Source organism: Alligator mississippiensis, chromosome 2 (genome assembly GCF_030867095.1).
Source record: "Alligator mississippiensis isolate rAllMis1 chromosome 2, rAllMis1, whole genome shotgun sequence".
In the NCBI taxonomy this organism is placed as follows: domain Eukaryota; kingdom Metazoa; phylum Chordata; order Crocodylia; family Alligatoridae; genus Alligator; species Alligator mississippiensis.
Window position 1 is genome coordinate 100923301 of NC_081825.1, and position 24648 is coordinate 100947948.

General features: G+C 43.7%; 1 protein-coding gene across 7 annotated transcripts in view; it reads left to right on the forward strand.

Annotated features, from left to right (window-relative positions):
• Positions 1-24648, forward strand: part of ZNF827 (zinc finger protein 827) — a 159082-nt gene that overhangs the window by 102410 nt on the left and 32024 nt on the right. For all 7 annotated transcript variants that reach the window (XR_002088380.2, XM_019481519.2, XM_059722006.1 and 4 more), the window contains exon 8: positions 5067-5170. Coding sequence is in view for 6 of the 7 variants with exons in the window: in XM_019481519.2 (XP_019337064.2) it covers positions 5067-5170 (104 nt within the window). In the remaining variant the exon portion in view is untranslated. The remainder of the gene's footprint in view (positions 1-5066; positions 5171-24648) is intronic.

Consider the following 24648-nt stretch of genomic DNA (forward strand, 5'->3'; position numbering starts at 1 on the left):
CACATCCATCGGTCTGCCTGCATCCACAGAGCCAGTCATCTCATCATAGAAGGCAGTCAGGTTGTTCAGGCATGACTTGCCTGTGGTGAATTGGTGCTGACTGTTCCTAATCACCTTTTTTGCCTCCAAGTGCTTAGAAATGGATTCCTTGAGGATCTGCTCCATGATTTTTCCAGGGTGAGGTGAGGTTGACTGGTCTGTAGTGCCCTGGATCCTTCTTCTTCCCTTTCTTAAATATGGGCTCTATGTTTGCCCTTTTCCAATCATCTGGGACCTCTCCTGATCACCATGATTTTTCAAAGATGATGGCCAGTAGCTCTGCAATCACATCAACCAAGTCCCTCAGCACCCTCGGGTGCATCTCATCTGACCCCATGTACTTGTTCACATCCAGCTTTTCTAAGTAGTCCCTAACCTGTTCTTCCACCACTGAGGGCTGCTCGCCTCCTCTCCAAACTCTGCTGCCCAGTGTAGTAGTCTGGGAGCTGACCTTGCCTGTGAAGCCTGAGGCAAAAAAGGCATTGAGCACTTCAGCCTTTTCTGCATTGTCCGTCACAAAGTTGCCTCCCCCATTCAGTAAGGGACCCACACTTTCCCTGATCATCTTCTTGCTACCAACATACTTGTAGAAACCTTTCTTGTTACTCTCCGCATCCCTTGCTACCTGCAAGTCCAACTGCGCTTTGGTCTTCCTGACTTCATCCCTGCATGCCCAAGCAGTTCTCTTATATTATTCCCTAGTTATTTGTCCAAGTTTCCATTTCTTATAAACTTCTTTTTTGTGATTTAGTTTACTGAAGAGTTCCTTGGTAAGTGAAGCTGGTCTTCTACCATACTTGCTAGTTTCCTTGCACATTGGGATGGTTTGTTCCTGTACTCTCAGTAAGGCTTCTTTGAAGTACAGCCAGGTCTCCTGGACTCCTTTCTCCCTCAGACTGGCTTCCCAGGGGATCCTGCCCATGAGTTCCCTGAGCGAGTTGAAGTCTGCTTTAATGAAGTCCAGGGGCCTTACTTGGCTGCTCTCCATCCTTCCTTTCCTCAGGATCCTGAACTCAATCATCTCGTGGCTGCTGCTGCCCAAGTTGCCATCCATTACTACATTCCCCACCAATTCTTCCTGGTTTGTGAGCAGCAGGTCAAGAAAAGTATGGCCCCTAGCTGGCCGCTCCAGCAGTTGCACCAGGAAATTGTCCCCAGTAGTCTCCCAAAACTTCCTGGATTGCCTGAGCACTGCTGTATTGCCCTCCCAGCAGATGTCAGGGTGATTGAAGTCCCTCAGGACTAGCTGTTTGAAGAAAGTGTCATCCACCACTTTCTTCTGGTCTGGTGGTCTATAGCAGACCCGCATCACAACGTCACCCTTGTTGCTGTCCCCTCTGACCCTAACCCAGATACTCTCAACAGGCCTATCTCCAGCTTCATATTGGAGCTCTGAGCAATCATATGGCTCTTTTACATAAAGTGCAACTCCTCCTCTTCTCCCCTTCCTGATGATAGTGCTCCAGTCATACAAGGTATCCCACCAAGTCTCTGTTATTCCAATCACGTCATAGTTCTGTAATTGTGTAAGGACTTCCAAATCTTCCTGTTTGTTTCCAAGCCCCATGCATTTGTGTACAGTCACCCGAGATAACTAGTTGATTGCCCTGATTTTGCAGGAAGTATGAGGGCACCTCCCTTGTTGCCCCCTCCTGCTTGCTCTTCCTCCAGGTCTCCCACTTCCCCACTTACCTCAGGGCTTTGGTCTCCACCTCATGGTGAACATAGTTTAAAGACCTCCTCCCTAGGTTAGCGAGCCTGTCTGTGAACATGCTGTTCCCTCTCTTTGTCAGGTGGATCCCATCTCTTCCCAGCAATCCTTCTTCTTGGAAGAACATCCCATGGTCGAAGAAGCCAAACCCCTGCTGGCGACACCACCTGCGCATCTAGGTGTTGATCTGCAGGATGCACCTGCTCCTGCCTGGGCTCTTTCCCTTGACCAGAAGGGTCGACGAGACCACAACCTGAGCCCCAGACCCCCTCACCCTTGCACTCAGAGCCCTGTAGTCACTTTTGATACACTCAGGGTCTTCCCTGGCAGTATCATTGGCGCCCACATGGATGAGCAGCATGGGGTAGTAGTCTGAGGGCCAGGTGAGCCTCGGTAGTCCCTCCATGACATCTTGGATCTGGGTAGTAGACCTCCTGCAACAACAGGTCAGGTTGGCAGATGGCTCCCTCCATCCGCCGCAGAAGAGAGTCTCCAATTGCCACCACCTGTCACTTCTTGGTGGTGGTTGTCTCGATCCTTCCCACCTTGGTGAGGCCTGGCCTGTCATCCTCCACACTCTGCTACTGGAATGTGCTCCTCCCACTCTGCTGCTAGGGTTGCATATCTGTCTGTCAGATGAACAAGTGCAGGTGGGGGTAAAGATCTCTGCTTGCTGCCAGAAGTCACAAGCCTCCAGCTTCCACCCTTTTGGGTGTCCATGTCCTCTCTCTTCTGTAGCAGTGTGCCTGGCATTTCTTCCTCCAGTCCCAGAGGTCTCCTCCAGCATCGAATCAATGAACTGCCTCATGGCAGAGGATGCTTCAGAGCCTCACCACCTCCTGCTGTAGTTCTCTTGCCTGTTCCTTGAGAGACACCATCAAGAGGCACCACTCACACTGCAGGCACTCCGACTTGGCCGTCACTGGAAGGAACCTACAAACCACAGTCCCCACAGCACCAAACTTGGACCTGGGTGGAAGCATTGATGGTGACCAGTCCTGCCTGGACAGAAACCTCACAAGTGCAAGCAGAGGGAGCGGCAGTGGCTCTGGCATTGTGATGTCCTCCAGTTATTTCCTTGGGTGTCTTAATCTGCCTTCTGTCTCTTACCACTCTTCTTCCAAGCAGACCTTCCCTAGCGGACTTGTCTGGAACTGGCCTGTTTATTTCTCACTGGCCCCAAAGGGTTCCTTTTTTTCCTGCTTCCCCATGCAAAGCTGAAAGACTTGCCCCTCAAAAAAAGGGTGAGGAGGACCCATGACCTGGCCTAGGAAGTGGCCTGCAAACTACCTGCAAACTGCTTACTCTGTTTGCAGCCCCTGTCTGCTGGCTCCCTGGTTGCTGGGAGCCAGCATTTGCCTCTCTGTATTGCTTTGAGAGCTGGTGCATAGATTCATTAAAAGCACAGGAAGAGTAAACATTGAGGAAAATCACAAGCCATCCCAGAGGGACTCAGCAGAGAATTGGAAGCACCCCACCTGGGTCCTAGAGCTCATAATGGGAGACCAGCTCTGGAGAAGGAATTGCTGGCGGCTTGGCCTCAGGACCTCAGCCCATAGTAGTGATTTGATATGAACAGTCTCTCTGTAACCAAATAAGAGATCAACATAGAGACATGTGGTTGGCAGGATTTCTGTGAATTACAACAATGCCAACATCATCTTTGTTGTAATTCACAAAGAATTTGGAAAAGATGTTCATGGTAATAGGAAGGGATGTTAATAGTAATAGAGAGAGCCCTTCCACCAATAGATGATGCCATAGCTTTTTACAGCTGTTGACCTGTTGTTATGCATTTGTCAGTGAATGAAGAGAAGGGGTGAATCGAGAAGGAAGCTAAGTGCTTCTGTGCATGCTGGCATTGTTGCTTACTGCACCCCAAGAAATTGTTTGATTTTTAATTATGAGTTTTACACACATATTGATCACCTGTGTGCACACACACTCACATGCTCCAGTCATCACATTTTGTGTGGCTTCATGTCTTGCCTTCACCTGTTACTTAATGTTAACCATAATTTTATGTTTTGTGCAAGTTATTTGTAAATGTACAAATTAAATGGCACAAAAAGACCAGAACAAAACAGCAGTTATGAATATCTGAGTTGTTATAATTCTGCCTGAGCAGTGTCCAAACAATACAATCACGAGAGTAAAGAGGATGAATGGGGAAGGTTGAGAAAGTGTAAATACATTTTAACTGTAATTATGAGCTGGATTCCTAATGGCAAAAAATCTCTGGCTATGAATACAAGCATCTCACTTGGATCACATCAGTGAAAAACACATTGCTCGTTCTCCATAGAAAAAGAATATGACAAGATGTGTGTCTGTGTCATTCTTTAGGGTAATATTTACTGTATCCGGACCAGTAGGGTTAACTTTCATGAGCCAGTTGTTGGCACATATGCTCTGGGTCTGGCCTCTTTGCAACGTAACACTTCATAAAACCTAATACTGTGTTTCTTGTCCTAAAAATGTTCCTGGTTTGTTTGTTTTTTATTACTGAACTAGCAAAGGCTGCAGGAACAAATTGGTTTTGTATCGTGCCCAGTGATGTGTTTCAAAATACAGTTGCACCTATCTATTGTAAATTCTTAATTTAATAGATATTGGCTTTAAATGTAAATTTCATTGTGTTCTGGACAAAATCATATCTGGTATGCAGGAAGAGAGCTGAACATCCAAAAGAATAACTTTCCAAGGAATCCTTTTTCTATTTTATTTTTAGTATTCCTTTTGACTTCTGTATTATAGACAAGGGAAACTGTTTCTGTTCAGATTTTTAAAGGAGTACAAAACAAGAACTACCCTGTAACAGAAATTGGTATTGACTGTTAGGAGTTAATACAAAATTTAGAATAGTTTATCTTACATTCTTTAATGTCACCATTTTGACCAGTTATAACACTTATTTCCTGCTCCTAAGTTGAGAATGTTATTATACTGTTTAGAATAGGAAAGGATATCAGGAAACCCAGCAAAACTTTAGCTGAGTTGTAGAACACCATTTCTAGTTGTAACTCAATTTCTGATCCATAACTTGATGTTGTGTTCTCACTTAATAATTCTGAAATTATTTTATCAATAGCTTTTGGAGACATACTTAAGTGTTTCATTGATAAAAAAATTGACTGAAGGGTGACACTGAAGTAATTTTACATCCCAAGCTGCATTTCTTTCATCAGGAGTTTTATACACCAAGTACCTTGATTTGAATATTAATTATAAAACCATTAGGATAAATTACTTCATTTTATTTTTTGGCTAGCTATTAATTTGTTGACTTGTGTTTTGTCTTTTCTTTCCTCCTCAGCCCTTTCTTTTCTGAAGATACATTTAGACAATCACCATTCACTTCCAACTCAAAAGATCTCCTGCCCAATGAAACTGCTGTTCATGGAAGGACTTCGGCACCAGGTGTGATGCACTTTTTTATTTATTACTTTTAATTTAATATTCCCCCCAAACTGCCCTATGCTTTATAACATTCAATATATTACGCAGCTACAATCCTCTGTAATAAAACTGAATTTGTTAGGCCAAGAATAACCCACCCACTACCGAAAGTAAATATGATTAGCAGTATAAAAAATGGAACGTGTTGGGCATGTCTGCATGAGACACTTTGAGCACAGTAGACTAATTCTACTGCTCATTAGCATGGTGGGCAAAACCAATGCTAATGTGCAGTAGAATCAGTCTACCGCGCATTAGTATCACTAAAAAAACGTGCACTGTGGCTAATGCGCAGTAGTGCCAATGATGGTGCATTAAAATAGTACCTATAATTACAGGTACTAAACTTAATGCACCGTAATTGTGGTGCATTAATGAACATGTAGACGTGTCCATTGAGTCTTCGAAAAGGATTAGACAAATTAATGGAAGATTGATTCATTGGAAGCTATTAACCAAAAATCAGGGAAATACCCTCTGGCATTCCTAAACCAAGGACTATTGGTCATGTGGGGAGGATGGATCACTCTAGACATGTGCCATTCATATATTCTCCCTTTAAAGCATCTACTACTTGCTATTGTTGTAGACAACTGAAGGGTGTCAGTGAAGTAACTACATCACAAAAGTTCTAGACAGTGGGATAAATGGACCATTGGTCTGAGCCGGTATGACACTTCTTATGTTCTTATTTATAATTCCTTATGCGTTTGCTTTAATAGTCTTTAAGCATGTGCCTTTTTAAAAGGAAACAGAACAAGAACCTATTAGGGATTTATCTCAATATTTTAAGCTGCTATATATCTTTTTACATCCTATTTTTAAGGGACTATATTGGTGTCTGAGAAAAGTTAACTGTTCACCCACTGGTTCCTTTTTGGTGGCCATGCCCATTGTTCCAAGTTTCAAAACCCAGAAAATAATTACTGTAACTTTAAAATATCAAGTACCTGAACAGCTCAGGTTCTCTCATCCTTACTGTTCATTTAGAATGCTGCCCTAGAGACTTGTTTTTATTGATGTCATAATATATGTTTTTGAGCAGATACATTTAAAATAGTAATGCTTCTATTCATCATGATATTTAATGGATGACGACTTTCTGATGTCACTCTAATTTTAAGTAAGGAATCATGTGGAATAGAAATATTACATGGGTTTATATATTAATTACATATGAATATTGTTTACTAATAACATTGTAAGGATTTATTGCATGGGATTCCATTGTAATCTTTAATTCATGGTTGTGGAACAGCCCTATCTTATTAGATGTTTTTCTTTATTTGTCAAAAGCTAATAATAATGCCTGGAAAAAATGAGGTTGGAAAGTGAAGTGGATGTAATTTAAAAAAAAATCGTTTTGTAAATAAATAATACAAGAACTTATAGAAAATGTAATCCCCTGGTGTTCTTCATTAGTTGTAACTTCTTGAGGAAACTATCTAAATGTCCTTGTGGATGGCTAAGTGAAGACTTCAGCTCATTGGACTGTGAAATAAGAATAAAAAAACAAGCACACAAGCGGTTGCAGAGTAATAAGCAGGGATCCAGGTTTTCCATTTCCCACAGAAAAACAGGAAAAAACTCGGATTTTCCCTTTTGCCGAGAAAACCACGGATTTTTTCATTTTAACAGAGAAATGTGGGGCTCTTGTGCAAAGAGCTGTCTGCAGGTTGGCAGAGTTCCAGCCTGCAAGGGGCTGAGGGAGCGGGAGGAGGACGGTCAGGCAGGGGTGCCAAATGCATGTATATGCACCAGGTCATCAGGCAGCCTAGAGAGCAGTTCCCACAGGTAAGTTTGGGAGGTACGGGGGGTTGAGGCCCCCCTAGGCAGGGAGTGGGCAAGTTGGGCAGGGCTGGGGCTGCTGCCCAGCTGGGTGTTGCAGGGGGATTGGGGCCTGGGGCCAGAATGCGCAGCTGAGGGGGCCCCAGTGGTGAGCGGGACGAGGCAGTGGACAGCTTGTCAGGGCGGCGGGATGGGGCTGGCTGCCAGTCTCCGTACACACTCCCAGGGGGCAGTGGGAACCCTTGCTCTCAAGATATGTGCACGGGGCAAGGACGGGTGTGGGCTGCCCACTGCAGGCTTGGGCTCCCCACCTTTCTGCCCTCCCCAGGAGCCTCTGCAGGCCGGTGGATGGGACACGGCAGAGTGGGGCTGTGTGAGGAAGCTTGTTGTTGCTGCTGGAAGGCCTGTGCTGCCCTGGCAATGCATCCTCTGCCTGCCCCAGAGCAGCAAGGGGCACAGCCCCGTGCTACCACCCCCTCTGCTGCCAGGGTTGGCAGGGGGCGCATCACCAGGGCAGCGTGGGGCTTGCAACAATGGCAACAAGTTTCCCCACCTGATCCCACTCTGCTGTGCTGCACTTGGTCCCGCCTGCCAAGCCATGGAGGCCCCAGGGGAGGGCAGCAAGGTGGGGAGTCCAAGCCCACAGTGGGCAGCCCACACCTGCCCATGGACCGCGCACAGATCTGAGGGGCACAGGTCCCCCCTGTCCTCTGGGAGCGCACATGGTGGCAGGGAACTGCCCCGCCCCCCGCCTCCCCATGGGCTCCACTCCAGCCGTGCTGCCCATGGTGGGGGCAGCTGAGCTCTGCATGCAGGCTGCGGCAGGCAGGGCTCAGGCATGACTGCAGACCCAGGTCCCTGGCCCTCTAGCCATGGCAGCTGGGGGCCCACTCCAGCAGGGCTGATGGGAGGCAGGGGGCTGTGGGTGGGGGTAAGGGGCACCAGCAAGGCTGGTGGGGCTAAGTGGGGGAGAGTATGGGGCACTAGCAGGGCCAGGGGGTTTGTGGGGGGAAGTGAGGGGCACCAGTAGGTCCAGGGAGCTGTGGCGCTGGGAGTGAGGGGCACTAGCAGAGCTGGGGGTGGGGACTGTGAGGGGGTGTGAGGGGCACCAGCAGGGCCAGGACGCTGTGACTTGGGAGTGAGGGGCCTAGACCTGTGTCCTGGTGAGCTAAGGGGGCCAGGGGAGTTGATTTGCCATGATAATAAACCCAAAATCAAATAGCAAGATTTATAGGTACTTACAGTGATTGAGGCACTGGTAGGCTTCTAAGTTGCTTTAAGATTGCAAATATATAAATAAAAAATTGTCTTCAGTTGATACCTATATGTATAGTGGTGTTTCATTTTAATTGTGGAATTTGGGTTTTTTATCAGAATATTTGTGATTTTTTTATCAGCAAAAACCAGGATCCCTGGTAATAAGAAAATACTGTGGAAATCAATTAATGAAATTGTTGATAAAGAAGTGGTAGACCTTATCTTCAGCTTATTTTACTTATTTCATCTATAAATAAACATAATACAAGTAGAAAAAAAAATTTAAATTATAATTCACAGAGGGATTTCACCTCTAGTTTACTGGTTCAAATTTAAACTGAGTTGCTCAAAGGGATTGAATTCGTCTGCAAGTCAACTTGTCTGAAATTGGCACAGTTGGTAGGGCCTTGATGGGGCATCGTATAAATGGCATTGCTTTCTAAGAAGCTGCTAATATGGATTGCTGAGGCTTCTTCAGCATTCTGCCTTAGTACTCTAGGCTTGTTGGCACCCAGGCTCTTGAGTTCCATGGAAATTAGAATAAGTAATTGAGAACATGGGAAAGGAAGGGATCGTCTCTGCCATCAAGTCCAGTGTCCAATTTATGGCAGGTAATAAAGTTATATCATCACCTTTATACATTTATTGAGCTCCATCCTAAAATTGCCCCCAGTATCTCCATAGTCTTGCTGCTCTGATGGTTAGAAACCTTCTTTTAGTTTACAGCCTAAGTTTATTCATGATCTATTTATATCTATTTGTTTTTGTGCCAGCAATGTTCTTTAGATTAAATAGCTCGTTTTCCTCCACGATATATGTATAGACAGCAGTTCTACCCCCCCTCAGCCTTAATTTGCTAAGCTATATAAGCCAACTTAATTTTGTCTCTCAGAAAAATAGGCCTTTTGTTCCCCTGATCATTTTACCAGCCCTTCTCAACAACACCTAATTTAAATGCATCTACACGTACACGGTATTCCAGATGAGGTCTTAATGGTGCCTTATTTAGTGATACTAATTCCCTATCTCTCTAGAAAATAGCCCACCTGGTGCACATTAGGATCATGTTGGCCTTCTTGACTAGGGACAGAAATTACACGTAAACTGGTATAAATGATCAGAAACTGGTTCAAATCTGTAACACAACAGAAGTTTTATGCACATAAATCACTTTTAAAATGGCCAAAACCAGTTTAAGATAAACCTGGATGGATGTAGCATCAGACTTAACTGATTTAGGTTAAATTGATTTATTAAACTTCTGTCCCAGATCCCCTCCAGATTCAAGTTAACTCATAGTCACCCAGCATCCCGGGATGCTTTGCACCTCCCCTGCAAATCTCCTCTCACAGCATAAGCAGGCTAGGCTTGGCCCAATCTGTCTGCTCCAACTGAGCAGGCAGGCATGCTATAGTGTCCCTAGCTTCTGGCCTGAGCTACTGCAGGCATATGGCTGCATTTCCAGAAACAAAAGTGAGTGAATGTCTGTTCACTTGTTTATCGGTTCAATCTATGCAGCTTAGACTAACCTATGAAGACTGAATCAATGCAGCCTTGAGCTTTTTGATTGTCTGTACTTAGCCCTTGTGTCTGCAGTTGTGCTTGTAGTTCATGCCCCATCCTGTGATCAACTGATAAACCCAAGTGCTTTTTTATCTTCTTTCATAGTTTCATAGTTTCTAGGGTCGAAAGGGACCTGAACAGATCATCAAGTCCGACCCCCTGCCCTGGGCAGGAATGAGTTCCGGGGTCATAACACCCCAGCCAGATATCTATCCAACCTCCTCTTGAAGACCCCCAAGGTAGGGGAGAGCACCACCCCCCTTGGGAGCCCATTCCAGAGCCTGGCAGCCCTAACCATAAAGTAATGCCTCCTGATATCAAGCCTGAACCTGCTCTCAATCATAGATTCATAGATGTTAGGGTAGGAAGGGACCTCAACAGATCATTGAGTCCGACCCCCTGCCTGGGCAGGAAAGAGTGCTGGGGTCAGATGACCCCAGCCAGATACCTATCTAGCCTTCTCTTAAAGACCCCATGGTAGGGGAGAGCACCACCTCCCTTGGAAGCCCATTTCAAATTTTGGCAACCCTTACTGTGAAGAAGTTTATCATTTGTGGCCGTTATTCCTTGTTATCCCAGGTGGTGCCTGGGGGAACAGAGCCTCACCTATTTGCTGCTGGTCCCCCCTGGTGAGTTTATAGACAGCCACCAGATCCCCTCTCAGTCTTCTCTTGTGGAGGCTGAATAGATTCAGGCCCTTTAGTCTATCTTCTTAGGGCCTGGCCTGGCCTGCTGCCCCCTGACCATGTGAGTGGCCCTCCTCTGGACCCTCTCAAGGTTAGCCACATCCCTCTTGAAGTGCGGCGCCCAGAACTAGATGCAGTACTCCAACTGTGGCCTTACCAGCGCTGCATAAAGGGGAAGAATCACCTCCCTGGACCTGCTTGTGATGCATCTGTAGATGCACGACAAGGTGCGGTTAGCCTTACTGACCACGTCCTCGCATTGGCGGCTCATGTCCATCCTGGAGTCAACAATGACTCCAAGATCCCTTTCAGCCACCATGTTGACAAGAAGGGTGTTCCCCAGCCTGTAGGTATGTTGCAGGTTCCTTCTCCCTAGATGCAGCACCTTGCACTTGTCTGCATTGAATTCCATCTTATTCTCATCCACCCACCTCTGCAATTTGTCTAGATCTAGCTGGATTCTGTCTCCCCTCCAGTGTGCCCACTTCTCCCCACATCTGTGTGTCATCAGCGAATTTGGACAATGTGCTTTCCATGCCCACCTCCCTAGTGGCTGATAAAGATGTTGAATAGCACAGGCCCATGGAGCCCTGGGGAACTCCACTGCCCACATCTCTCCAGGTCGAAAATGATCCATCCACCACCACTCTCTGGGTGCGACCATCGAGCCAATTTGCCACCCATCTGACTGTGTGGGCATCAGTGCTGCAGTCGCCTAGTTTTTTTATGAGAATGGGGTGAGAAACCGTGTCAAAGGCCTTCTTGAAGTTCAGGTAGATGACATCCACCTCAGTGCCCGCATTCAAGGACTTTGTGACCTGGTCGTAAAAGGAAACAAGGTTAGTCAGGCAGGATCTGCCCGCAATGAACCTGTGTTGGTTGCCCCTGAGCATTACCTCCCATGCTGGGCCCCCGCAGATGTGTTCCTTGATAATTTTCTCAAAGGTCTTCCCAAGGGCTGAGGTGAGACTAACTGGCCTATAGTTACCCGGGTCCTCCTTTCTCCCCTTCTTGTAAATGGGGACCACATTGGCCCTTTTCCTATCCTCTGGGACCTGGCCAGAGCACCACGAGTGCTTATACAGCTGTGCCAGGGGCCCTGCTATGACCTCTGCCAATTCCCTCAGTACCTTTGGATGAAGAGAATCTGGACCTGCTGATTTATACACGTCCAGCCCCTCCAAGAGTTCCCTAACTAGATTGTCCCTGACCCTAGCCATGGCATCGTGCCCCCTGAGCCTGTCCATAATCCTAGTGGGGGAGTTGTCCTGGTCCCTGCTCAGAAATATGGAGGCAAAGAACTCATTAAAGAGATCAGCTTTTTTCCTTTGCTGCAATCACCTGATTGCCAAGCCTGTCCTGTAGGGGCCCCACGTTACCTAGTGCCTTCTTCTTACTCCCTATGTATTTGAAAAAGGACTCCTTGTTATCCTTAATTCTGGTCACCAGCCCTAGTTCCATCTCTGCCTTGGCCTTCCTGACCACCTCCCTGCAATCATGAGCAACGGAGGTGTAAACCTTCTTGGTGATTGCCCCTTGCTTCCATTGATTATATGCCACGTTTTTTGCCCTTAGGCCCTCCTGGATGCCTTTACTGAGCCAAGGAGGCTTTTTAGCACTCTTGCCCCCTTTGGTTCGCATTGGGACTGACTCCCTCTGAGCTCAGAGGATCATCTCCACCCATCCTGGACTCCCATCTCATTAAAGCTCCGAGTCCCCAATATCTCTCGTACTAATCTCCTTAGCTCATTCCTGAAGTCAAAGACTTTTGCCTTACTGCTTGCTTTCACCACCCTGCGCCAGATAGTAAATTCCAGCAGACGATCGTCACTAATGCCTAGGTAGTTGAGCACCTGCAGTTCCCTCACCAGGTTATCACCTGTGGCAAGGACCAAGTCCAGCAAGGCATTTTTTCTGATTATGTACCTCTTGGGTTAGGTGGAAGGTCTTGTATGCAGGCTAAAAACCTACATGAGCATTCAGACCTGGCTGACTGATCCTGCCAGATGTCTGAGTAGTTTAGGTCAAGCATGACAACCACATCCCTTGTCCTTACAGCCTCCGTGAGCTGACCTGAAAATTCCAGGTCCAGCTCCTCCCCTTGGTGAGGCGGTCTGTACTAGGCGCCCACTACCGAGCCCCTTTCCCCACGAACCCCTTGCATTCTAACCCAGAGCGCCTCAGTTTGCCCCTCTTCTGAACCCATCCTGATCATCGAGGACGTGTACTGCTCATTAACATAGAGCGTTACACCCCCCTCCCCCCCTTTCTCCCTACTCTATCTCCTCTATACAACCTATAGTCCTCTATGCCTACTGCCAAGTCGAGGGTAGAATCCCACCAGGTTTCTGTAAGCCCAACCAGGTCTGGGTTTTTGCTAGCTAGCAGGAGGGCGAGTTCTTTCATGAGCTTGCAGCCTAGAGCAGATACTCTTATTATTAGTCTTTAAGTTCATGACCTGCATTATTAAATTTCATTCCATTTCTATTATTTCAGGCCTCAAGGTCATCCAATTCTTTCTCTATAATATTCTGATCCCCTTCCTTATTGACAATGCCTTCTGACTTTGTGTAATCAGCAAATTTCATTAACACACTCCTGCTTTTTATGCCAAAGTTATTAAAATATTAAATAAGATTGGGCCCTTGAGAGATTTCCTTAATAACCTCTCTTCAGCCTAATGGTTCCCCTTTCAGCACAACCCATTAGTCCTTTCCCTTTCAGCCAGTTTACAAAAATGTTTCCAAGATCAGGAATTGAGGAGGAGGAACAATCTTGTTGGGGTCTGAAGATATGAGATTCCCAAGGATCATAAAATAACAAGGAAGAAAAAACCAAGAAAAAAATTCTGTAAGAACAAAGTACCAGAGTCAGGATATTCAGTGAGAACAATGAAATAAAGGAATAGCTATGAATTTGTAGTGAAATAAAGAATTAAAATTAGAGAATAAAGGCAAGCAGCCATCACAGGCACAAGAAACCTCTTATCTCACAGCAGTTTTTATGGCCTGGTAACCAAAAAGGGGAAGATAGAAATTACAGCAGCTTTGAATTGGATACTGCAATGCAGAGAAAGTTGAAATAATGATGATCTGTGATGAGCCCTGAATATTTTGAGGAATAGAGGTAGTCATACTGTCCTAGGAAATTAATAACAGTTGATGAGTTTGGGGAATTTTTTTTCCTCCTCCTTTTACAATATAAAAGGACCCAAAGTTTATTGACTAGTGTTACATAATTCCCAAGCCTCTTCTTCAGGTGGCGGTATTACTTGGACAAGTTCTTTTTTGTTAAAAAAAAAGGGGGGGGATCTGTGCCCTACAACCATTTTATGAACACAGAGAATTTTATCCCTAAAAACTATCAGTTCAATATCAAACAGAGTGGGGTTTCACACCATTAAAGTAAAAAAAAAGAAAAAAAAACTTTATTGCATGGAACTGTTATAAACCGACTAGTTTGAACATGGCAGCTCACTGCCCCTATCTGAGTGTCTCATTTTATTTTATTTTAAATAGAGATTTATTAATCTATTCAGCTATACTGACTCTGGAAAGGAGAAGAGTAAAAGGAAAGAGGATGATAAAACTCAGTTCTTAAACTATTCCATGCTACTGAGAGTTGAATTTTAAATAATTATCAGAGATTCAGAGATGAAATATTTCAGAATTTCTAGTTTTTAAGAAAAGCAAAATGATCACTTGTTTGCCTAACATGACAGAGAATGGAAATTAACTTATTCAGAATAAGCAAATGGAAAAAGAGGACATTTCTGTCACATGTATAATGATATTTAATTTGTTTGACAAGTAGAAAAGAGTTCTGTGCAACACTTTATACTTTAATCTAGATCTCTAGATAAATTAATAATTTGATCTTTTTTGGTTTTCTTGACCCTTAGCCAATTTTTAATTCATTTTAATAGTTCTCTACTGCCTTGAGGTCTCATTCTGTAAATTAGACTGCCCTCTTGAAATCCAGATAAGTGATTTCTACTGTTTTTACCTTTCCCTATCAGTTCAGAAATATAGTTGAAGAATTCCACAGAGTGTTTTGAGATGTGGTCTTCCTCTGTTTTCTCACATTATTTTCTCACTTCATTACAGATATAAAGTCTAATGACCTTCATCTTCCTACATGAATTCATAAATATTGAAACTACATTTCTTTTATTGCTCTAACCTCAGAGAAGAAACTAAGTATTTTTGAAAAGCCACCCTATTTCTATTTCTTCTGAGTTGGAAACAGCGGTGTTGAGCATGTTGTATATACTTACATAGGTCAAATAGATTTTTGGAATTAAAGTGTGCAATGTAGCTTGCATGTGCAGTTTTGTAGCTCTGTTGTGCCTGAGCTCAATCTATGCTATTGTATCTTTTTCAGCAAGATAAAACCCCAAAGTCTCCTTTATCACAAACTTTCTGCACTTAGTCTTTGGCCCTTCTGTCTTCCTGACCTTTCTTCCTCAGCAACAGCATCCGTTAATATTGAGTGTACTGACATTACTTTATTTTAGTGCTGTTTCAGTTAAAAATCAAGTAGATTTGTAGAGAAATTTGATTAAGTAAATCTGGATTTAGATTCTTATATCAGCAGCATCCTTATTTAAATTAAATGCCTTCACAGAAGTCATTGGAATTACCCTATACTTAGACTGTGGCAATTGAGATAAATTGTAAGAAAAAAATTCTCTACATTTCTAACTACAGGAGCATGAATTAAGTTATATCGTTATCAAAATTCCCATCTATATTGGCACTCAGTTTTTTTCTTGTTCCGGTATTGAATGTCTCTTTCTGCAACTGTAGTTCAGCAGTCTCCTTCTAGGCTCCAGCATTCATACACCACAGGTTTTAAGTCCTTCACAGCAAAACACTTCACTTCCTTTTCATCCGCTTTTCAAAGAGCCACTCCAATTCAGCATGTTTTGGGGTTGGATTTTGTACATGTAAGGCGAAGACACTATCCAGGAAATACCTACCCTGAGCTCTTTCAGTCTGGCTTGCAGACATTCAGATTGGCAGTATCTTTACCATTTTATGTGCCTTGTGATCATGTCCTCACATACTTTGCAGCCAACAGGACCTAAATTCTGCAGCAAGCCCCTCTTGAGTATCTGAGGCACTGTAGTATGGTTGACTAAGAATTTTGTTGTCCTCTGATTAGGAAATTCAGGATTTTATTACATTAAATGTGAAAATGGAAATTAGAACTAGCCTCTCTTTCTCAGTATTCCTAGTAACTTTGTCAAATTCAGTTCCGACTTTCTATTTTTTAAAATGCTGTATATAATATTTTTTCTTAGACAATGTATAACTGTACTGTGGAAATGAGGAGAAGTGCTGAGGTTTTGGCTTCTGTATAGGGGACTGTTGGCATTGTTACCCTGGAAGGTGTAAGAGGCTTTGGGGGATCTTGAAATGTACAAGTACAAATGATTTCTGCTAAAACAATCAGCAGTGAGTGGTAAGCAGTGTTGACATTTAATTTGCCATTTCGTAACTTCAGTGTTACCTACCCATTGAGTTAATTAGAACAATTTACACCTCTTATGGCTGCAATCCGAGTCTTCCAGAAAGCCTTAAACTACATGATATAAATCATCTTCTGTTTACTTGATGAAATCTTTCTTCCCAGTCATAAGTACTAGTTTTTTTTTTATTGAAAGCTTAGTTTGTAGAGCACAATTCCATCGCAGGCAATCTATTCTCTGGTAAATTTTGTAACTGCAGCACATATAGAACCTCAGCCATTATCATTTTTTAAAATATAAAGGAGTATTTTTGGATTGTGGCAGCAGTTTCTGTAGGTCAGTTAATCTGTTATTGAGTTTGCGACGGTCATTTTTTTTTTCATTGAGAATAGAGGTATGAAGGGAGCATCCTGACACGTGAACTAAGTTACATCCTTGTCCCATTGCTAGAGATAATGATTATTGTATTCATGGCTACTTATTTATTTATTTTGGGAGAAGTTAAGGTCTGTCATTCCGTGATGTTAAATAATCCGTTCAGTCTCCTGATGATGAGGGTAGGTGACCCCTATTAGCTTTACTGACAGAATAGGAAAGAGTAGAGTGACATTTAGTCTTCGAGTCAGGATGTGCTGTTTCAGATGCTGTACTTTTTGTTCATCCCTTCCTGATTTTCAGAAATGAGTTTCCTAAGATCAGTGATGGAGGTGGTGGTTGTGATGTTCTCATCCCTGTGTATGGAGCACTATGTCGAGCACTCCATCAGCCATGCATGCCATTGTAATTCTATTGGCTGTGGGAGGAAGCTGCTATTTTATTTCTATTCAGGAAACTTGTCAGGTGCACCTAGAAATATGAACACGAACCCCTTTCAACTTTATCTATAAATCCAAATGGAGACATAAAATAAAATATTCGGAGAATAAGCTTGATGTATCTGCCCTCCAACAGGTCTGTAATTTGTGGGAAATTACCTGTGACAGTGTGACAAACAAATTGGAGTAACAAGGACTGCTGGTTCCTTATTTCATCCTTTTGCAATGAGCATGTATTTTAGTAACAGAAAACTTATTTAAGATACATGGCATTTAGTGTGCTCCATGTTCTCATCCTTTAGAAGGCAGAAGATTTGTCAGCCAATCTTGTTACACTCTGGATTTTGGTAGCAAGAGAGATGACTCATTATGACTTGTAGAAAGCTGCTCTAGTAAAACCATTTTAGTTGGCTCTAGGTGTGGGCATGCTTGGCATATTTCTTCTTTTAAAAGACAGATTTAACAACATTTTTTCAGCTTAATCCAGCACTTGACAGTTTCTATGGTTCTGGTCTTAGCACACTGTATATCACATTGTTCTCTGTCACATCTTGTCTTTAGCTTCCCACGAGCTTGGGCCTAGCTGTGGCATACCTGCTATCATTGCTTCACACACACACTCCAGCTGCTTTAACAGACAACTTAAACTGAATCTGCTAAGTAGAAGGGATGGGATTCCTGATCCACTTAGTGGGCCCATAACCAGTTAGGTTACAAATAATGAAGTTCTTCTGTTATATATAACTGTCCTTATTTTATGTTTCCCTTGCAACTTTTTTCTAGGCCTGCTGCCAAATAGTTCTGCATTTTTTGCATATATATTCCTTAGCTGGGAATTCTCTATAAGAAATCCCATGTGTTGCTGGTCTATAGTATGGTAATAATGACTCTCTTGGTTTAGCCATGCAGTTATCAAAATTAGCAGGGTCTCAGTAAACTAGTAGCTCTTTATCATGCACTGAAAATCCTTTCAAAATAGAAAGTGCAGCTGTGCAGAATGGACCCCTTCATATCACCCCACAAAAGAGACTGACAGAGTGTAGATGCTCTGATTGCAGCAGCCCACAAAAGAGAAAAAGGGGAGAAATGGTGAAAATAGCACAGGATATGCAGTAGCTTTCTCACCTCCGGATAGGGTGACCACTAACACATCCCCAGAATACAGAACGTCTCTTTGATCGGGGGGGATGGACCACCAGCCCGCTTGGCCAATCAGCATTAGAGGCAGGGCCACTGCTTCCTCAGCTAATCAGCAGTGAGGGGTAGGGCCACTGGGCCCCTTGGCCAATCAGCAGCAAGGGTCAGGGCCACCACGAAAAGGCCACCTGCCTCCCTTCCTCCCTGGCTGGCTGGGAACTCTGTTCCTCCTGGCTGTGCACTGCCCTACCACTAGGCACAGCCAATAGAATTGCGAGAACAGATGATTGACACATTTCCACCAATGAACTGAAAAACAGGACCTTTTGCAGTCTGTTCCCCATTTAGAAAAGGACAGGGGACAAATGGTTTAAAAACGGGATTGTCCAGTATAAAACAGGACTAATGGCCACCCTACCTCTGGACCATAATTCCATGGGAGCAAGCATTAGACTGAAAACTTCTTCTTAGGGGACATGGGACAAAACCCATATAAGAACACTCCAGTTCTTTATAAACATTCAGATTTGGATCAGTTATGCAGCTCAGGCCCATCTGTAATTCAGACACTTTCCTTTGGGTAAAATACCAAAACTAAGGTTAGCTACAGCCTTCATAACCCTGTAGTGCCCAGTGCCCATCCAAGCAGAAATCCTGTAGCTCCTTTTGAAGAATAAGTGACACTCCTGGTGGTCTGGCCAGTATTTGTTCAGCATAAGAAATGCTCATACTCCTCAGGACTTCTTGTAAACTCTTGTGGAGCACACAATGGCTGCTCCCTTTGTCTTCAGAGTCACTGCACTAATTACTTTGTAAACATTTTAGGAGACCTTCAGGATGACAGATGCTAGTAAAGGGAAAATCAGCTTTATGCATAACAATGAAGCTGAAAGGTACTTGTTCTTTACCTGAATTATTCAATCCCTTGTTTTTTTATGGGCTACCTTTAATTTGTGCAGTCTTTCTCCTATTACATTTCACAATATTCCCACACAAGCAGAAATAGCTATTTTCATTTAATTTCCCATTGTGCTTTTCTAAAGCAAGTTTAGTATCGTAGTAATAAGCACAAGAATAAAGTAGTCTTGGTCAGAACAAATACCTTCTAGCTTCATTCAGAATAAACCCATTCTGAATCCCAGTTATTAAATGCATTAAGCTATCGATTTGTGTTAAGGTATATAGTGAACACCAAAGCCCAGGCTAGACAGCAAACGGTAACCATTTCCTTTCATGTGGAAAAATAAATGCATTGGCAATGATTTATTTTTTTTACTCTTGTAAACTGGACACACTTTTGGCATCAGTTAACTTTTTTCTGCTTGCTGGTTTCTGAATCTCCCTCTTAAAGACTGTGCTTCAGGTACAATAAAATTACTCCATAGAAAATGATTTTACAAGAGTAAAATAATTCTAGTCACAAACTGTTTTTTGGCATTAGGATTTAAAAATAAATGCATAAAATGAATGGAAATATTAGAAGTTTTTATGCTGCCATTAATCCAGTGGCAAAGCTATGACATATATTAAATCACCTCTTGCATTAACTTGATAAACAAAGCCATTAGTTTATAAATACCCATTGTAATGTATTTTGGACTTCTCATCTTATTCGGGCCCACATATAAGTAGACTCTCTTTTTAGTATCAGGATATTTGTGGAAATTAGTGCCAACCTTGAGTTCTAGTCCCTCCTGAATGCCAGCTCAGCATGAAATAGAAAATCAGATTTCTAAAACTGTTTCCTGGGTTTACCAAAGAAATTGAGACTAGAAGCTTCTTTTAAAAATCACTTTGGACTCGCTGTTCACTTGTCCTTTCCCTTAAGTGTGGCTGTCTTCCACTGTATCAGTGACTGGGAGCAAGTTCATTACTGACCCATCAGCCACAGGTAGAAGACAGTTGTTAAAAATAATATCTTATGTGAAGGTGACAGGGTGAGGCCTTTCATACCTTTCTTCTAATGGCTTACAAGTACAGCCTAAGTTAAAATTTGCCACAGGGATGGTTGGAAGTTTTTATCAATTCCATCATGGACAGGTCACCGTGTTGAAAAAACTGATGCCATGGAAAAGAAAGTAGATCCAGATAGGAAAGAGTAGCACCAAACACCTATGTAGAGTGAGTACACGGGAGAAAAAGAGAGAGAGAAACAAGATATACATCTTAAGTCAAGGATTTTCAAGGACAGCTCAGGTTCCCTGCCTACCAGATGGGTGATCTGGGGTGGTGTTTTAATAGCAAAGGGAAGCTAGCCACTGCAGCAGCAACTACTTAAGAGAAGGAGAGGTGTCTAACAGCCTTTGCCAAGATCTGAAAAAGTGGCTGATATGTATTCTGAGTTGCCTTGCTCTTGTTCTGGACCTTTTTTGGGTAACTATGGCATCATAGGAAAGTAGGGCTGGAAGGGATCTCATGAGGTCATGCAGTCCAGCAGGATTATCTTTAAGCCATTCCAGCCAAGTATCTGTATATTTCTGGGAATGGAGAGTCCACTCCTCTCTGTAGTCTATTCCAGTGCTTAACCAACCACCCTCATAGACAGAAAGTTTTTCCTTTTCTCCAACCATAATTTCCTCTGCTGCAGGTTGAGGCCATTGCCCCTAGTTCTGTCACCTACTGCCACAGAGAAGTCTAACTTCATCCTCTTTGTGATCTCCCTTCGGGTATTTGAAGGAAGTCAGCCATAAGGAAAAAAGACTGGATCTGAATTAGTTTGGGCTTTATTTTCTTTCCCAAGTAGGTGATTCTGTTCACCAGCATACAGTTTGTCTGTGACATCCAGTGCAGTCTTTGTCAGATATATTAGAAGGGCTGCAGAAGCCCGGAGTGAAAAATTTAATCTGACGGTATATTCATTTTGATTTATTGTATCCAAATTCTGAATGAAGAATATTAATATTAAACTTTGTATAGTTCCCTAATTGTATTATAGCCTCTTCTTTGTGAAAATGCAGTGTCTGCTGGACTTATGAATAGGAAGTGGCATATGAACAGATAAAATAACCATTAAATTAATACGTAGATAGTAGTGGTCTTAAAAGTGTGTGAAGAATGCTGAGATGGGTTATTAAGTGCATTCTATGTTCAGCATACGATGGAGTGAATCCTGAATGCAGATATAGACATGAACTGGCTCTTGTTGGACCCAAACTTAACATTTCAAACAATGCAAGTAAACAAGCTAAAAATCAGGAGAAGCTATTTGGAACTCTGTTAAGGAGAGGAACCAATGCAAATTCCTTCTGACACAATGATATCTTTGTCTTTTGGCTGTAGTACAGCCATTTTTAGGGGGTATGTCATCACTGTAGGAACATTTGACCATGCAAGTAATATAGAATACAGCTGTATTTCAGGTTGGGTGTTTAACAATAAATAGACATTTTAAAAAGCAATAAGGATCATTTTCAACACAAGACAAGCAATGATGACATTTCCTTTTTATCAATCCATTGATTGATTTTTTGATTGCCCTGTTTGAAAGTAACCCATTAAGCTTTTAAAATCATATATGTTGGAGGGAGAAGAGGATTTGTCATTGGTTCCACTTGCACTCATTTAATCTTAAAATTACCTCAATGAAAAAATAATTCAATTTCCATCCCACCAGTGGTGCATTATTTCTGCTATTGTTAGCAACCCAAATGTCAAACTGATTGACCTCCCACATTGTGACAATCATTAATGATGGCTAAAGGTGTTAGAGAACCTTCTGAAACCAGTTCAGTGAGCTGAAAGGAATTGTGGTTGACAGCATTTTTGCCATCAGTGCTAAATCTTATGACAGGTGCCCACCTGACCATGGCACATGTCATACATCTTACATTGCCTTTTTCTTTTCTTGCTTTGTTAAGAAATGAAGTTTCCAAGAAGACAGCCCTTATGTTAGAGAGGACAGTACAATGAAGGGAAAATGGGCTGTCTTCCCATCCTGTACTCAGTCTGATGTTGGGGTTTATCTTTGACATACAGATTGATAGCTGTGAAGAAATTATAGCAGAATTATCTGTTTTTAGGGTTTATTAACATTTTGCAACTCAGGCGATCCTCACCAGGATTCACAAACATGGACCAATTTAAGATTTTGAATGAAAAGTCTCTCTAAAATCTAATAATTTTCTTAGACCTTGACTTCAAATCAGGCAACTTGATTTTGATTTGGAGACCTGAAGAAGAATGCACTGCATTCAAAAGCTTGTTTAAGTCTATCCCAACTATGCAGTTGATCTAATGAAAGGTACATCCCAAAAATCCTTGCCTCTTGCTAGGACCTAGTTTCTAGACCATCCTGATCATTATGGCTTCTCACTCCAACATTACCATTGTTTTACTTCACATTTCTGGGGTTAGTTGAGCAATGTGAGAGCAAAACACTCAACTGTCTTGGAGCTTCTGTCTCAGCTGACTTGCTGGATCGGGCAGTGAAGGATGGGGGCTCAAAACACCAGAGAGCTCCAGGACTGTCCAGTTTTTGAACACCAGTGCTAAGCATCCCACCGAAAGTGGAACAGAAGTGTTCATTTGAAAAAAATGATGGAGTGCTAATGAAAGATATTGAAAATGGAATCGTCCCTTCGAAAACAGGACTTATGGTCACCCTATATATGCTATGCCATAGAACTGTGCAGGTATATAAGACAGTTCTATACATCAAGCTATGGCCTTGAACCCAGGGCCTTGGCCTGCCCATCATGGTAGCTTGCCCCAATTTTTTTCCTCCCCAACAAGTTATAGGGTGGTCAGAACCCTCCATCTTGGTCAAGGCACATGGTCACTCCCTGCCACCAGAATAGCCAGCCAAGGTCAGTTGACTTCTTACCCCTTCCCATGTGAGCCCCTGACCTGGAAGGGCAAGTGTCTAGGCATCTAGATGCAACCTTGTATCTAGGTTGCTGCACCTTTGGGTTGTGCTGCTACTGACTCTGATGGATTCTCTGGATATCTGACCTGGCAGGCCTTCTGACCTTGCATTTTGCCTGACCCTCTAGATACCCAGCTTGGCCTGACCTCCTGGGTACCTGATCTGGCTACCTTCCTGAACTTATGCTCTGCCTGACCCTCTGGATCTCCTGCTCGGTTCTTTGGACAGATCTCCTGGCTTCTGACTTCCTGCCTTGCCCCTTCGTGACTAATGGTTTGTAGCAACAAGTCCAGAAACAGCCAGCAACCCCTGTGTTGCTTAAAAAATACATTTTATCTACAATGGAAAATGAGAGACTTGAAATCTTAAACCTGTTATAAATGAAGAAAGAGACCAAAAACAGGAAAGGGGATTCTTTGTGTAGCCAGCCCCATGATTCTTATGCTCCCTCAGAAGGGCACAGAGCTGGACTCTGATCTCTGCTCTCAGGATTATTCCTGTCTTATTTATTTTTTACAAGTGACTGTCTATGTAAAATGCATAAAGAGTTATGGGAACAAGACCCAAAGCCAGTACTCCATCCTTTTTGGGGCAGCAAAAATGGTGGAGCTACAGAAGCTGCCTCATTTGCTCTTTCTTTATGGGCCTAGGACCTTACATTTTTTGGCTGCCTAGTTGCCCAGCTTCAACCTGAAAAGTGTAGGGTGCTCCTACCCAACCTAGCCTAGTGGTTAGAGGCCTCACCTGGGAAGTGTGAGGCATGCTGGTTGTAACAGCAGCGCAGCCGCAACTCGGTTACTAAGACAAGGGAGCAGCTGCCGGAGATGAAGACATCCGGGAAATGGAGAACGTAATACCCCAGGCAGCCAATGAGGACCCAGGAAAGAGAAATAAAGAGGGGAGGAAACTTCCCAAGGTTGCCTTCGGGCACGCACTTGTGGAGAGGAATGAGAAGGGACGCCTACGGCGACGGATACAGAGAGAATCCAAGAGGCAGGGACGCACTCCCAGACGGAGTTGGGAACTTTGGGGATTGAGATGTCCTTCCCTGGATCGCGTCCTACCTTGAGCAGACAGCCTCTGTGGTGAGTCATAAATGGAGCGGCGGCACGGCAATCCCGCAGCTCCGAGGACTCAGCGTGTGGGGATTCCCCGAGAGAGGGGAGAGAAGAGTAAAGACAGAGGCAGAGAGGAAGAGGGCAAAGGAGCCCCAACCCTGCCCTGCAGCCACTGTAACCCTGATCCCGCACCGGAGGGTGAAGGGAAGCAGAGAAGCCAGAAAGTGAAAGGAAAGAAAAAGGGAGATTGATGAAGCCACGCTTTGCAAGCCGGCACAAGCCGGGGCCGGGGAATCCCGGTGTCGGCGTTAATCAGCCACTAACAAGGCAATTAGCGGCTGATCATTAAGTAACAAACGAACAAGTAACCCTGCTTTGCTTGCAGAAGGCAGCCGGTGAGAATCCCGTGGCGATCCCCAGGGGATTGATGCTCCAAGAGAAAGAGAGAGCCAGGCTAACGTTAATAAAGCACGTGGAACTACGATCTGACCGGCGTGTTCTTTACCGCGGTACCGATATCTAACAACTCTTCCTCCCCCCCAAATTTGCATTTAGATCAAGTCGTGGCAGGCGGGAATTGGAGGAGCTACAAGAGAAACGGGTACCCAGGACGGGCACGCTGACACTGGTAATCTTCTCAGGATGAGGTAGCCTAAAACCCAGACCTTCCAATTCCTGGCTGAGTGCTCCAACCACTAGGCATCGTTTCCATCACCTGAATTCAATATGCGTTAGATGTGCTCATTGTGTCTCTCTAGGGCAGCGGTTTTCAAACTGTGGGGCACACCCCCTCGGGGG